The sequence below is a fragment of the Stenella coeruleoalba genome (genome assembly GCF_951394435.1).
Source record: "Stenella coeruleoalba genome assembly, chromosome: 8".
Taxonomy (NCBI): Eukaryota; Metazoa; Chordata; class Mammalia; order Artiodactyla; family Delphinidae; genus Stenella; species Stenella coeruleoalba.
In genome coordinates this window covers 37,516,823-37,533,740 of record NC_137154.1, presented here as the reverse complement: position 1 = coordinate 37,533,740, position 16,918 = coordinate 37,516,823, and the positions used below count along the sequence as shown (strand labels likewise).

At 37.4% G+C, this 16,918-nt stretch overlaps 1 protein-coding gene across 1 annotated transcript in view; it reads left to right on the top strand.

Moving 5' to 3' along the window:
* Positions 1 to 15,358, top strand: part of GTF2H1 (general transcription factor IIH subunit 1) — a 33,705-nt gene extending 18,347 nt beyond the window's left edge. The window contains exons 8-15 of the mRNA XM_079929034.1: positions 2,989 to 3,116; positions 3,230 to 3,317; positions 6,016 to 6,104; positions 6,484 to 6,601; positions 8,589 to 8,679; positions 9,159 to 9,274; positions 10,361 to 10,453; positions 12,819 to 15,358. Coding sequence (XP_079785160.1) covers positions 2,989 to 3,116; positions 3,230 to 3,317; positions 6,016 to 6,104; positions 6,484 to 6,601; positions 8,589 to 8,679; positions 9,159 to 9,274; positions 10,361 to 10,453; positions 12,819 to 12,905 — 810 coding nt within the window. The 3' untranslated portion in view covers positions 12,906 to 15,358. The remainder of the gene's footprint in view (positions 1 to 2,988; positions 3,117 to 3,229; positions 3,318 to 6,015; positions 6,105 to 6,483; positions 6,602 to 8,588; positions 8,680 to 9,158; positions 9,275 to 10,360; positions 10,454 to 12,818) is intronic.
* The last annotated feature ends 1,560 nt before the right edge of the window (positions 15,359 to 16,918 follow it).

Here is a 16,918-nt window from a genome sequence, read left to right as displayed (position 1 = left end):
GAATTGGTAAAACATTTTTTAAAAGAATTTTCTAGCTCCCCCATCAACAGTTGCCTAGGTATTAATGAAGGTTTAACACGATGTTTTTTATGCTGTATCTAACATTAATCTAAATAAATGTGCCTAAATATTATTATACAGGGAAAAGTTAACATTGTTGGTTGCCCACTATTTGCCAGATCTTGAGCACAGTCATGACCCTTACCCTATATTAGCCCCAATATGTTTCAACAGCTAGACCATCAAGTATGAGCACCTACCTCAGCATCGTGACTCCAGACTGAGAAGTTTATCCAATCACGGAGAAATAGGTGATCCCTTCTGATCAAGGCTAATTCTATCCCTGCCTCTATCTTCTAGGCTAGGAAGGAACCTGCTTTCCTCAGGTATTCTCTTGACACTGTTACCTTTTAATTTTCTTGCCCTTCCTTTGGCTACTATTCTGTTGGCCATATAAACATGCTCATTCCTTCCTTCCCCCCCCCTTTTTCCTCTTGGTGTATGCATGCACCTGGTGAGAAAACCAATGTTAAAATTGTGTCCTATAGTCTAAATTATTAAATTAACAGAAAGTAATCCTTGATGTCCCAGTGAGTCATTTCCCTAATGAAATTCAGTTGTTTTCTTGAAAATTCTCAGCATTCAGTCACTTCCTTGGTGAATCTCAACACGTTACAAATGTGGCCTTCTTTAATCACCTGGAGAAAATGAAGCTTAAGATACAGCTTAAGGGACTTCCCTGGCGGTCCAGTGGTTGAGACTCCGCGCTTCCAACGCAGGGGGCATGGGTTCTATCCCTGGTCGGGGAACTAAGATTCCACATGCTGCGCAGCGTGGCCAAAAATAAAATAAAATTAAATTAAAATTTAAATATTTTTTTTAAAAGATACAGCTTAATATGATGGAGGGGGAATTTAATTTTTTTTTAATAAAAATGGTGGTATGTTGTGCATACCTTTCTTCACTTTTCCTGTTATCACTATCAATCTGAGCTAAACATACCACACAGTTGTTAAGTACATAGACTTACCTGGCTTAAACTGTAGTTTATAAACATTTTTCTAAGTTTTCTTGTAAATGAGGTTAATAGTTCTGACCTTGGGGAGGGGTAGCAAAATTGGAGAGATGTTGTTTAAGGGTACAGACTTGCAACTAGTGTTCCCTTGTAAGAATATATAAAAATTTATATATCCAATCCTTTTAATTAAAATGTTGGTTGATTCAGTTGTTCCTTTAATGCCTCTTTTTCCCCTGTCATCCTCTAGTAGTTCTGTCCCAGGATACAGACTTGAGCCTCCTTGTAAATACATCTTTCCATTCCATTGCTTCAAATTCTAATTATGTAATGATGACTCCCAGTTAGTCCTGGTCTGTCTAACCCCAGAACTCCAAAATCATATATCCAACTCCCTACTTGATATCTTCACTTAGGTAGTTCACAGACACCCTTCAACATAACATGTCCAAAATAGAACCTTTGATTCCCATTCTCAAAAACCTATTTCTTCCTGGGTCATCCGTATGTCAGTTTAAAAAAAACAAAACCATTACCATGGACTCAGTTACTCAAGCCAAAACCTAGGAGTCTCCTTGATTCCTCCCCTTTCTTCACCTCCAACATTCAATTGATCAACAAGCACTCAACAACACATCTCTGATCTGTCTATATCTCCTCTGTCTCCGTAGACATTTACACCCTCTTGCTTTTAGGGTACCGTTGCTTCATGGCTTGCATTAACCTCCTAATTGATCTTCTTATTTCAACGTTTATTCCCTATAGTTTATTCTTCCCTAGCAGTCAGAGTTACAAATCAGATCATAATGCCCCCCTTATGTAAAACTCTTCAGTGGTTTCTCATTGAACTTAGAATAAAATCAAAACTCCTACCGTGCTCTTCTTGATTTGGCCTCTGCCTACTTCTCCCTCAGTTGGGGCTGTTTCCACTCGATTCGTGCTCCAAACATAATTGCCTTCTTTAAGGTCCATATCAAGCTTTTTCTACCTCAGGGCCTTTGCACTTGCTGTTCGTTCTTCCTGCTCTTCTACCTAACTAGCTTCTACCCATCTTTTGGACATGTGTTCTAATGTTACTTCTTCAGTGAGACCTTCCCTAACCTCCCTATCTAAAGTATCTCCTCCCATTCCAGTCACTACACTGTGTCTTTATTTTCTCCATTTCTTTTCTTTATTTTCTTCATAGCATCTGTCACTTTCAAAAGTGGTCTTATTTTTACCTTGTTTTACTTGTCAGTTGTCAGTCTTCTTTCAGTAGACTGTAAGTTCCATGAGGCTGACTGTTCTTATTACTGGCCTATCCCCATCACATAGGAGGTATTAGGCACTCAGTAATTATTTGATAAATGAATGAATGGCATATGAGTTTTTACGATCTTTCTCATACCTCTTTAACCTTATGTCCCACCAATCCCTGGCCCACCCTTCATTCCAGGTATACCAAACAACATACAAACCCATGGCACAATATGTATTACATTACTTCTATACCTTTGTTTAGTTTCCTCTTCCTGAAATGTCTCCGTTTTTGCCTTGCAAGCACCTATTCATCTTATGGTGCTCCGTGAAGCTTTTTTGAACCTACCCTACCCTCCCTATACCCCACCCCGGTGGGAGTGACCACTTCTTCTTTCGTAGCCCCTGTGAGTTTTAACTAAGTGTACTGACTTACAGCCCAACGTCCCACTAACTAGTATTTTAATCTAGATCCAAAATTGCTCTTTAGGAAAAAAATGCAGCACTTAACAGTTAAGGTATTTTTGTGATACTAAAAGCAGTTAGTAGTATTTCTTCATTTTTTGCGTGTATAATGTCACTTATTTTTAAATGTTTACCTGTAAGTATTTGATAATGCTTAGAATTAATAAAGTCCTGTCATCCAGAAAGTTTTTATGGCTCAACATGTCTCTCATAATAGATAAGAAAAACAGAAGTTTATTTTAATTTTTAATCTACTAAATTGTTTCTCACAGGGCTATGGCATTTCCTCTGTGCCATCTACTTCTAATTCTAAATCCATAAGAGAGAATAGTAATGCTGCCATCATCAAGAGGTTTAACCATCACAGTGCCATGGTCCTGGCAGCAGGTCTCAGGAAACAGTTAAGTACACATGCTAAGATGCAGTAACTGGGTTTCCCATGATAGCCAGATGGAGTTTTGTTGTTGTTCTGCCTGTGGTTTTCAACATTAATTTTTTTTCCTTTGTTTTCAGAGAAGCACAAAATGAGCAAAATGGCGAGCCCAGCAGCGTTGATGGAAATTCTGGAGATGTAGATTGCTTTCAGCCAGCAGTAAAAAGGGTATGGGTAAAAAGTCTGGGACATTTACGGCTCACATTTCTCCAGATACCTTATGTAACTGACTGCGAGTATCTTATGTTGACCCTTGATCGGTTCAGATGACTCAGTTCCTTCTGGCCAAGATGTTAAGCATTTGGCTTAAATTGTAGAACATTTTAAAGAGTACTTCCTCAGTTTTGGCCTGCCAGCCTGCTTTCCATGGACTCAAGTCTGTTAACTGTTTTTATTGTTTTGTTTTATTTTTTTATTTTTATTTTTTTCCTTCACCTGTAGACACATACACATATTAACATACAGTTTTATTTTCTGGGAAAGAGTATCAACAAAGACTATGACAGAAAGAAAAAACTAAAGGTTAGTGTATGTGATTTTAAAAGATAAGATTGGCCCTCATGTTAAAGCCTGGCATTTCAGAACTGGAAATGTCTTTCATTAAATACTGAAAAGAGGTTGTGGGGGAATATGAACAGTTACCTACTTGTATGTTTCTTCTCTCCCTGCAACTTTGCCAAGCTTCGCTATCCCTCAGTTTTTTTAAGTTCCTCCCTCCCTCGTTATAAAAATAAGTTATGATAAAGCTTCCTTAGAGGGCAGTCAGGCAATATGTATTAAATTTTTGAAGGTTTATACCCTTAATTCCACTTCTGGATAGTATTCCACTTTGGACATTTATTTTTAAAAAAAATAAAGATGTGTGCAAAGATTCAGATACAGATACTCATGGCAGTATTATAATTGAGAAAATAGCAACCATCCTAATATCCGTGATACATCCATACAGTGGAGATTGATGCATGCAGCAATTGATGGCTTTTTAAAAGGATTAATGATATGTTGAATTAAAAAGAGTTCACATATACCATACGATAGTTCAGTTCATTAAAATTAAATTCAAGAAAGCATTTTTGAGTTGCCTTACATGCCATATTAGGTGGTGGGAAACAAGAAAGAATAAGATTGGGTTCTTGTCCTCAAAGAATTTAGTGTCTACAGGTAAAACAAAATCAAAAAAATAATTATAAAACAATTCAAAGTATAGTAATTGTGTGATTTACAATAGGAACCAAAGCGTGAGCAAGTAGATGAAGTTCACAGAACAGACTAATACGATATAATTAAGTTTATGATTTTTAAAAGGGGATTATGGGTGAGTCTTTTATTTTATATATTTCAGTTACTTAATATGTTTCTACAGGGATATACACCTTTAAAATTAACAAAGTAAGATATTTCTTTTCTGAACTAAGCAAAGTGAATCTAAAATGTAAGTTAGAGATGCTAAAGAAGAAATCTAGGAAGTGATGCTTTTCTTTGCAATATTGCACTAAGTACTCGTGATTCTTGGTAGTGAAAGAATTGTCAAAAATCATTGTGTGAATTTTCACAATATTCAATGATAAACTGACTCTATAGATATTTTCTCAAGTCAATAGTTGTCTGCTGTGTGTTCTGCAAGGGATTTATAGAATGAGAGATCCAGAAGTATTATATTCATGGAGCTTTCAGTTAAGCATGAAAGTTAGGTGAATAACTAGGCCTTGGCAGAGGCTTAGGATTTGGATTTATATAAGAGGTTAGGTTGGGACATGACTTGGGTAAGGTAACAGCAGGGGTAGAAATGAGCTTGACATATGGGAAAGGTAATGAAGACATCAGTATGCTTTGAAGTTGGCTCAAGGGTGTAGAGCTGAGAAAATAATAAAAGCTTAGGCTGAGTCTAGGTAAGGTGGGACTGATGGATGTGTTACTCTGAATAGCATGCTGAGGTCAGATCTGTTCCTATACTACAAGAGGACTATTCAGACTCTTAAAATAGGGGCAGTTTAAATACTGTTTTCAGATTGATCTTTTTTGAGGTATATTTAATATCGTAAACGTTTTGATCCTAGTCTGGGAAGCTACAGATGAGAGCTAACCAGATGAATTCCATAGCTCTGTAGGGATGAAATATTGTAAAATTGTTTTCCCAAATGTTTACATAGATTGTCACCATGTGTCTTATAATTAATGTGTTTTTATTATAAGGCTATAGAAATATAGCATTTTGTTACTAGTCCAGGAGAAAACACAGTAGTAAAACCAAAATAAAGAATCCAGAAGTAAACCCAAATATTTATTACATGGAGGGATTAAATACATATATGATAAACATGACATTTCAGAATAAGTGGGGAAAGACATTATTCTACACATGGTGTTAGGGGGACTGATTAATAATTTAATATTTTAAAAAACCCTCAGATTCCCTACCTTACTACTTATTTCAAAATAATTCTAAGTGGATCAAAGATTTAAGCAAAAAATTAACCCACAGAAAGAATAAGCATAAAGGGAATAATTAAAATTGAAAAACACCAAATTGGAAGAGAGGTATTTGCAACACATGTAAAAAAATTATTTTTTTATATTTATTTGGGGAGAAAAATAGTAAAATACACATTTTCATCTACCAAATTTTCAAATATTAAAGGTTCAGTAATGCTTAGTTTGGTCAGAGTGTAGGAAAACAGGTACTCTGTGTAAGTGGATGGTGAAAAAAAATGGGTTCAGCCATTTGTAGAGCAGTCATGTCTAGGAAGTGAGACTCATTTTGGGAAGACTTCATATTTTATCCTCTGTACAGTTTTGCTTTTTCAGTCATGTTCATTACTTTTGTAAGAGAACTTTACAATAAAAAATGTTGTGTTGATAATTATAGGCGAAGTTACAAGAGTCCATTGAATATGAAGACTTGGGAAAAAATAATTCCATAAAAACAATTGCACTAAACCTCAAGAAGTCAGATAGGTAAGTTTGGTGACTAATATTAAATTAACTTGAGACAGAATAGTTTTATATTACAAGTCATTACAGAATATATTCTGCAAGTATAGAACTCAAGTTTTAATTAGTTTGTTACCATAAAATACAGTATCTTATTTCCTTAAAAATTTACTTTTTGCATCTCAGGAAAGGATCCTAAATGATGGAAGCCAAGAAAATAAATTTTGGCAATCTGTGCTGTTTTCTTCCTATTGCCCTTACAGGAATTCAATTATATTATTGAAATATCTTTAACTCTTTACTTTGGGGAGAATGTTGTCTTGAGACTGCTAAAATATTTGAAAGCAAATGTTGAGCACCTTTATTCTGTGTGATTAGTAATTTCTTCTTTGCTAATCTTCAGGTACTATCATGGTCCAACTCCAATCCAGTCACTACAGTATGCAACAAGTCAGGACATTATTAATTCTTTTCAAAGTATTAGACAAGAAATGGAAGCTTATACACCCAAATTAACTCAGGTAGGTGACTTGTACTGTTTGAAAAACAGAATTCCCATTCTGTTTTCTGAGTTTATGAGCACATTCACATTGAACTGTAAAACTAATACTTTAATGGGGTTTAAAGACATATTTCTGCTTAATAAATTGAAAAAGAGGTAGAGAAAAGAGGTATTTGGCATACCTGAAGGTAAGATGATGATGAAAAGTAAGATAATGAGTTTTGTGATTGCTGATTTTTTCTTCCATATACACAGTTTTATTGGAAAAATCTCCCAGATTTCCCCAAATTTCTGGACATCACTCTAGATACTATACTTGTGCAAGATCTGGCCCTTGGGCCAAAGTAGGTCCACCTAACTTTTTTAAGCTGTGGTCAGTCTTCAATATTTAGATTCTTCCGCACAGCCCTAAAAAAGTGATTTCATCATCTGAGACACATGAAGAGGTCATCTGCCCTCGGATGTGTATACCTGAGTGTAGCCAGTGACTAGTCGGCAAGCTCAGCAGTCACTGAAACTTCTGGTTACAATGCATTATAACATTTCTAACAAAAGGAAATAGGAATGAAGTGAACATTCATGTCCCCTTGACTCATAGTTGTCCTATAATGTGCTCTTTACACCAAGTTAAATATTTTTTTCATACACACATAAGTTTCTACTTGTAAAAACTCCACTGAGACACACTAAACCTGCGCTTGAGCTATTCAGCAAATGATTTGTTCCTCTCCATGGCTAGCCCTTGGTACTTGTTAGGCACTCAATGAAGAGATAGATCAGTTATGTCCCTAAATGTTGATATGGATACAGTGGGGAATGTGGGGTTTTTTCCCCTTTTGGCTAGGTGTATTCACTTCTTGAAAAGTGACAAATGGTATATTTCTGCTTTGCTGGATTTTCTTATGTCAGCTGCCATTAAGGATTTAACATTTGTTTTATTGTCATTTTTTTCTTTCCTTAAACTCAGTTTTACCTTAGCACTCTTACCTTCAGTGCTAAGAGTTCATAAGTTAAGTTGGTACTTAAGTAAGGGCTTGGCTAAGACAGAGAAAGACAAATATTACATGATATCACTTCTATGTAGAATCTAAAAAATAGTACAGGGACTTCCCTGGTGGCATAGTGGTTAAGAATCCACCTGCCAGTGCAGGGGACACGTGTTCGAGCCCTGGTCCAGGAAGATCCCACATGCCGTGGAGCAACTAAGCCCATGCGCCACAACTCATAAGCCTGCGTGCCACAACTACTAAAGCCCATGCACCTAGAGCCCATGCTCCACAACAAGAGAAACCACTGCAATGGGAAGCACATGCACAGCAATGAAGAGTAGCCCCCACTCACGGCAACTAGAGAAAGCCCACATGCAGCAACGAAGACCCAACACAGCCATAAATAAATAAATAGATAGATAGATAGATAGATAAATAACTCACTCCCAATCTTTAAAAAAAAAAAATAGTACTAGTGAACTTATTTACAAAACAGAAACAGACTCACAGACATAGAAAACAAACTTACGGTTACCAAAGGAGAAGGAGGGGTGGTGGGCAGGGATAAATTGGGAGTATGGGATTAACAGATGCACACTACCATATAGAAAATAGATAAACAATAAGAGTTTACTGCACAGGGAGCTATATTCAGTATCTTGTGATAAACTATAATGGAAAAGAATGAAAAAAAGAATATAGATATATACATGTACATGTGTAACTGAATCACTGCTGTACACCTGAAACTAGCACAATATTGTAAATCAACTATACTTTAAAAAAGGCAGGGGGGCTTGACTAGACAAAAGCTGTGTATTTTGAAGTACCTGTGGACTTGCCTGGTATTCCTGGAAGATTGGTAGGTATTCTGTTTCTACACATATTGTGTTTCTAGCCTCATGGAAAGTGGTTCACTCTGGTTGCTATAACTTATGTATTTATAGAACTGAAATGTTAAGTAAAAAAGATGGCCAAAAAAGAGAGAAACCACTTTTTTGTCTTAATTTCTTTCAGGTTCTCTCAAGCAGTGCTGCCAGTAGTACCATCACAGCACTGTCACCTGGAGGAGCACTGATGCAGGGAGGGACACAGCAAGCCATAAACCGTATGTGCTGGACCTCGTGTTGCTGTCCCTTTACCTAAATAACCTCAGAAGAGCAATTTGAGAAGAGTGCTAAGTTTTATTGGTTTCTCTTTGGGACATTTCTGGAATTTTTGTTTTGTTTTTATGCATCCAGATCCTAAAGCATATTTAGACAAGAGTTGATGTTTCAGTATTGTTTTAATATTACAAACAGTGGCACGTTGCTGTGTCACACTAGTAATGTGTGACATTGCTCGTCACACATTTTTTTTCCTCTCCTACCTCTTAAAGCAAAACCTGAAAATTCCTCCAAAACCCCAAGGAAATTTAAATTCTGTAGTCTTTCGGCCACAAGATCAGTAACTTGTCTCAGAATAGCACATCCTGGTTTAGTATTGGTAGAGTGCGCATTCACATTTATTCTCTGAGTTGTCATTCTTTCAGAGACCACACACAGGGGAAAATAGCTTTTATCCTATGGACCACTTTTTCTTTTGCAGAGATGGTGCCAAATGATATTCAGTCTGAATTGAAACACCTGTATGTGGCTGTTGGGGAACTTCTACGGCACTTCTGGTCCTGCTTTCCCGTTAATACGCCATTCCTAGAAGAAAAGGTCAGAACCGATTCCAAACACAGCCAGCTGTTGTAGTAGTGTAACTTAGTGAAGTGTTATCTTGAAGTTGGAAAATTGTATTGGATGTTTACTATGTGCCAAACACTACTTTGCATATATTGTTTCATTTAAGCCTCACAGCATCCTGATGGAGTAGGTATTGACACCCATTTTGTATACAAAGAAACTTGAGATCCAGACCAGTTCCATAACTTATAATCGTGCATCTTAAAAGTTAACTGAATCACTTTGCTATGCACCAGAAACTAACACAACATTGTAAATCAACTATAATTCAATTTAAAAAAAAGGTAGTAATAGCTTTACTATATAGATTGCTCTTACAAACAATCTTTAAGAGAAAGATAAATACCCCATTTAAAATAATAGGCAAAACATTTTTAACAGGCGATTCACTAAAGAATGCAAGTGGCCCAATAAACCTAGGAAATTTTCATACTCAGTGTTCAAATAAATTATCTTTAAAGCTACATAAAAAGCGCATTTTTCATCTATAATTTGTAAAAGGATAAAAAACTTAGAATGATCAGTGATGGCCAAGTTGCTAAGAAGAGAGTCCTTTCCTCCACTACAAGTACTACCTTTTTAAAACACGCTTTGACCCAGAAATTCAACATTTAGAAACTTAACCTAAGGAAATAATTAAGAATGAATGTATGCAAATATTGAGCCATAGAGATGTTTCTCTACCACTGTCTGTGTAGAAATGGTCTAAATATCTACCAGAAAGGGATTGGTTAAAGATACATCCATTTTAAATGACGACTTAGTATTTAATGACTTAAAGATGTTCCCATTAAACCAAGTGGAATTTTAAAACAGTGTATACTGTATATTTTCTACATATGCATTTATACACATGCACAAAAAACATCAGGAAGGATATGAATTATAAACCAAAAGAATCTGAATATATTCAATATTGCTTCTCTGCCTGGTGGAGCCAGTTAATCTTAAAAAAAAAAAAGAAGAAGAAAGAAAAAGAAACCTTATGTGTGTTTTTCTCTTGATCCCTGTAGGTTCTTTGAGAGTCTGTAATTCATTATTTCTCTCATCTTTTTTTAGGTAGTGAAAATGAAAAGTAATTTGGAACGATTCCAAGTTACAAAACTCTGCCCATTCCAAGAAAAAATTCGGAGACAGTATTTAAGCACAAATGTAAGGCAACAATTTAATTTTGGCCTAATATTTTTCTCTGTGTAGTAAAATGATGAAATTTACTTTGTTTTCCTGTAAATGAGTATATATGTTGTTTTTTTTCTGTTGCTGGGAATACTGGGGGTTTTTTTAAGGCTGCTTTTTTTTTTTTTTTTTAAGAGCATTTATTTATTTTATTTTTGGCAGCATCAGGTCTTAGTTGCAGCACGTGGGATCTTCGTTGAGGCATGCGGGATCTTTCGTTGCGGCGCCGCGGGCTCTTCCTTGCGGTGCGCGGGATTCTCTCTAGTTGTGGTGCGTGGGCTCTGTAGTTGCGGCACACGGGCTTAGTTCCCCGGTGGCATGTGGGATCTTAGTTCCCTGACCATGGATCAAACCTGTGTCCCCTGCATTGTAAGGCGGATTCTTTACCACTGGACCACGAGGGAAGTCCCAGGAATAGTTTTTTAATTGTAAAATGTATCATACATTCAGAAGTGTATAAAATACATTTGCTCTTTTAAATAGTAAAACAAGTATCTGTGTACCCACCAATCATGGTAAAAATAGAACCAGTACCCTGAGTGTCCCTGTCCCACTCTCTCAAGGCCATGACTAACCAGGATTTGTAATAATCACCTACATGCCTTTCTTTATAGATTTACAACCTATATGTATGTTCCTAAGGGTATTTATTTTGAAAACCTGAGTAGCAAGTACAAATGTAGCAATGCAGAGAAAGGTAGAATTGCCATTCTATGAAAGTAAGCTGAACAGTTCCTGGATTATGGTCTGCCTTCAGCTTCCCTGGTTGACAGCAGGGCATGGCAAGTGGGTAAGAAGTGTCACCTTATGCCCAGGATTTTTAGCGTTGTTTTTAATGGAAGGCTAGAACAACCACACAAGATTGTTTCTCTATGTGTTAATGCAGGTCTTCTCAGAGGTGACAGGGAAAAAAGTAGTATGTACAAACTTAGAGTTCAGTGTTTCAGTGAGTAGGATAATCAAAACAAGTTTTACAGTTGAAAGTTGAAAAATCTTCATCAGTAATATTTTTAGTAAATTTTTATTCCCTAAACATTCTAAGTGGTTTTTCTTAAAATATAACAACGTTATTTATAATCAGAAAAGAAGCTCGAAGTGTCTTCCCACAGCAGAGCAAGGGTGACAAGTAGATTTCAGTTTATGTGCCTTCTCAATTGACTGTCACTGCCTGGAGCACTGTAGTCAACAGGATTCTGAGGCCATGTGCGGCCTTACAGGAGGCTGTGGCGTTCATCTCTTCTAACTGGTTCTGTGGAGCCACTGCAGCCTATGGAGCAGTGTAGTTCCCGGACAGAAGTAAATAACATAACACTCCCCCTTGTGCACGTGCGTGCACGCACGCACACACACACGCACACACACACACACACACACAGTGATAACAGGTGTGGTAAATAAGAGTTTATTTTGTTTTTAACTATCTCAGATTGAATCTAAGTTATTGGCATGCTACAAGGATTTAGAACTTCCTGGTCTCTGTCCCCATACTGCCAAAATTGACTTGCAGACTTTTCATAAGACTTTTACTTCCAACCATGTAAATTACACTCTCCACTTCCGAGGAAACAGATAATCCAAAGACACTCTGCCTTAGGAGTCTTTATCAGCTTAGATCAGTGTGGTCCTGTTGACTTCTAGTTATGTCTGTGACGAGGGTAAAATTGTTTTCTGCTCAAGATACGTAGTCCTGACCTAAGGCATGACATAATACTTGTGTGAAGCTTTGAGACCATTTAGATTTTTCTGTAATCTGCTGAGTTACATTGAAATCCTGAAGTGTTAGACCTGGAAAAGACCCTAGAGAACATAGAAAAGTGCTTCACAAGGTTGCCTGTGCAGCAGAATTAAGTGGAGGAGCTTTTGAAAATCAAAAGATTACTGGGTCTCATCCCAGACCTGTTGCCTCAGAATCTTCAGGGGAGTGGGGCATTTTTCAAATTTTCTCTAAGTTAGTGTTGATGCTACCCTCTTGATCTTAGTCAAGAGGCTTATGTTTATATCTAGAAATCACCAGTTTAGTTCACCTTTCTCATTTGACAAAAGAAACTAAAGCCTAGAACCCAGGATTTCATGTTGTCCTATGGCTGATTAATGACAGGGCAGACATACAGTGCAGGCAAAGCAGGTGAATTTCCAGCCTCTACTATACCCCACCATCCCTCTTACCTTTCTATACAAAATGTGTCTGATAACACCTTCACAGAGGGCTTGCATGTTACCTCATTGGAGAAACAAAAAAGAGCTTGGGAACAGCACTGAAGTATTTGCCAGATCTGGATCAGAAGCAGTAACTTCCCCAGCCTTTACCATTGTTGCCTAAGTGTCTTGCTATGTTTTTCAGTTGGTAAGTCACATAGAGGAGATGCTCCAGACAGCTTACAACAAGCTCCACACGTGGCAGTCACGGCGTCTGATGAAGAAAACGTGAAGTGTCCGTGGCTCTCACAGGTTCTGTGAGACTGAGAGAACTGTGACCTGCAGTGACTCTGGAAACCTGGCCTGTCAGACATGCAGGTGATCACACAGAAGTGACAAGAAACATCTGTACCATGCCGACTCGGAGCTGATGCTATTGTACTTGCACATTGAGAACTGAAAAGAAGGGAACTAGGATTAAACTAAAAGCTAGGGAGGTAAATTAAGGCAGAACCAAAATGAGCTAAGTTGCAAATATATATATATATATATATATATATATATTTTAAAAAGACACTGTTTACAGCAGTTACTCAGGAACTGCTTTTGATTCACATTAAGCTGCTTTCAGGAATCTAAAAAAAAAAACTTTTTAAAAGGGTGCATTGATAAAATCTGAGGATTTTTGGTTTTGTTTTGTTATTGTGTAAATTTTTTTTCCTAAGTTTATGGCACAGGGTACACCTTAAGTATTTCTCCTCCATCTTCCACTTGGATCCTCAAGTTTTGCTGAATTCTAGTTGTACCTTACATCAGCAAGCTAAAGAGAGTACTTTAAAATAAAGCAGAGGGAGACTGTTGCTCAGCCATCCAGAAACAGTTGTAGTCAGAAGACATCATTGGTCCTGTGTTTCCTACGGAAATAAGAAACAATAAATATTGCACTGAATGTTTGTGGTTTGGAGTCCCTAAAAGATAAAGAGGGGACATATTTGCAGAAAGTCGTGTGGGGTTTTTATGCAGAATTTTGTCAGAGGACAATGCGCTGCATGTTTTTCTTTGAGTGCAAATGTACATTGCTAAGATTTTTTTTAAGATGGCATGTGCTTTGAAAAGAAATTGCATTTTTAAGAGTTTAAAAATCTTATGAGTGAGAGATATAAGAAATCTTACTTATTTTCACCTCTTTAGAAAAAATAAAAGATGTTTCTCATATCTCTTTTTCTCCAGTATCTGACTGTTACGGTCCTTGGCGAATTGATAATCATTGCATAGTGACTGCAAAGCCTAAATGCAAAAAAAAAAAAAAAATTTGTTTTTGGAATCTGTGCCATATCTTGTTCCTGATAGTATCAACTCACCGTTTATCTAAGACTTTAGATGTCTTATATTAAAAATTACAGAAAAAAGTAAAACTTTTTATAGATACTCTTTTAACTGTAACACATCTTGTGGATTCTCCTTATGTGTGGTACTTACTTGGGTGGGCTGCTCGAGGGCTACTCATTTTTTTAAGCCATTATACAAGCTGGTTATCTTTCATAAAATGGCTACAACAGGTTTTCAACCTGTTCAGACTTTGAACCAGTAAAAGGAAAGTAGCAACATCATTCTTCTGCTTCAGCCGTCCCATTTCTCCTTCAGATCAGTTTAGTAATGGTGTGTTACACTTCACAGTTTTACAAAGTGCATTTCAAATGAATTATTACCACAACTACTCTATAAGCAATAGCAATGGAGCAGATAGAAAAATGTTTGAAATAGAAGAAAGAGTATGTCTGGGAAAGGCAGACGTAAAGAAATAAAATGCTCTGTTGAGTGCTCTGTTAAAGATTAAGTGATGAATATAATGGAACCTGAAGGAGGAAACCATTGGGGGAATTGGGTGGACTTCACTAAAGAAGTAACATTTTAGCTAAGCCTTGAAGGTTGAACATGGAAATGCATGATGAAGATGTGAAGACTTTGAAAGACCCACACACACACACGTGTTGGGACAAGAGTGTTTGTTGGATTGGAGAGTTGGAAGTGAAGAGGCTGGGAAAATCAGTTTAATTCAGGTTTCAGATGGCTTTGTAAGGCCAAGATAAGAAATTCAGACCTTACCCATTAGGCATGGGGGACCTGGAGAAACTTTTAAGCACATGAGTTGTTTTTCTGAGGGTATTTTGCTTGTTCTGTTTGTTTTGTTGGATTAAAAGTCCAGCAGTTGGGGATGCCAAAACCTAGAAGGCTTTGGAACAATCCAGACTGGAAACTAGGTCCAAATTAAAGTGGAATTCTGGTAAATAGAAGAGGGAACTGAATAAAGACTTTCGTTACGGTGTATGATTAAGTCTCATAAGGAATGAAGGACTTAAGGGGGATTTCACCAGAGGTAGCTCTCACTTTCAAGTCCAGCTTACATTTGAAATATTTGATCCTTGGAGTCCTTTCAAAATGAACTTTGGCAGCTGTTTAGACCTACTACGGCCCCACCTTCACATTGTGGAAAATGATAGCAGCCGCTGGTGATTGAGAGCTGCGATAAACCAGTACTGTTCCTAGCACCTTTAGAAATGGTTTTGATGTTAAGTAATTTACCCCAGTAAGTGTCAGAGCTTACTCTAAACTGCTAAGTTTCTGCAGTCACTGAGATGGGACAAGATGCTTGTGAAATTGGAAGCTTTTATTCCCCAGCCCAGGCTTCCACTGCATAGTTTTTCCTTTGACTGCCCCGTCAGTCATTCCTGCCTCCAATTCTATTCTGTACTTCTTTTACAGCAAATCACATTATGGCGTTCTTCTGCCTAGTGGGTCCCATTAGCCCAAAGGGCTGCAAAATACAATAGTATAGTGAAAGCATGTCATGCCTTAGGAGAATGAGTTTCTCCTGGAAAAACATAAAATCAGTAGTGCTAGTCTACTTTGGACTTAACACTGCAAAATGAGTAGGATACTTTGTGACATCTGCTTCAGTCTGGATAGCAAGATTGCTTAAACACCTGTAACTTAGGAGGGTAAGCCACTCATCCAGGCTGAGGGTTTAATCCAGAAAGTGATTTCCTATTGGTGCACATATCATCTGGAGCCAACAGTGGCCCTCGTATGGAAAGCTGCCCGTTTTAAACTTAGATTTGCTATTTCCAGTGTCAGAACTTGCATGGGAGTCCTCAGTGCATTACCTCTGCCCTTTCCCAATTTAGCTTCTTCAAGACTCAGCTGTTTTCCCAGTTCCTGAGGCCAGGGGAGTCTTAATTATTTTCAGCTCTTAAACTGTCCAGAGCTGGAGCATTGCCTAGAACCTGGTTCAGGGGTGATCAGCCTTAGTTTGTAGTCCATATCCTCGATTGGGTGTGTATTTAAGTCACAGAAAAGACCTTGGAATTCAAACTTTGTAACCACAGAGCCCTGTTTTCATAGTCTTTTGCAGAATCCCTAATATTTATGACAAACATGGAATTATACCTGTTGAGGTGGAGCCCGCGATCCAGCTCTTTCCACTCCCCCTAACAAAACAGCATGAAAAACCTACACCCTCTCTGGCCATCTGGTAACCTGCTGTGTTTGTTGGGATGAATGATAACAAAAGTAGGCCGAAGGCAGTCCCCTGGCAGTCCAATGGTTAAGAGTTGGTGCTTTCACTGCTGTGGGCCCGGGTTTGATCCTTGGTCAGGGAACTAAGATCCCACAAGCTGTGCGTGCAGTCAATAAATAAATAAATAAAAATGAATTTTCTTTAAAAAGGAAAGTAGGCTGAGGTTGAAGCATAAGATAAACTGGCTTGTATTTATTTATTTATTTATTTATTGGCCGCACAGCACGGCTTGCCGGATCTTAGTTCCCCGACCAGGGATTGAACCTGCATCCCCACTGCAGGGTCTTAACCACTGGACTGCCAGGGAAGTCCCTAAACTGGCTTAAATTTAAAATTTTACTCATCTGTAGTCATAGAAATAAATAGCAAGATGGTAGACTTAAACCCAACTTACTAGCAATTGAAACAGACTGAACACTCTAAAAGACAAAGATTGTCAGATTGGATTGAAAAACAAGACTCAACTACATGCTAGTTATAATCACAGAAATGTCCATACCTCACTGGATTTGTCCTCCCCTCATGTCAAATTCAGGTTCACTAGGTATTAGAATTCAAAGACCTTTATTACTCAGATTTATATCTTTCTGGTTCGAGGACCTAAGTGGGGAACAGAGCAGTGAAAAAGGAATGACAAATACAAAATCACTGACCATTAATGTCCATTTTTTAAATTATTACAAAAGTATAATATTTTTAAGGTTTGAATAGTACCGACATATATAAAA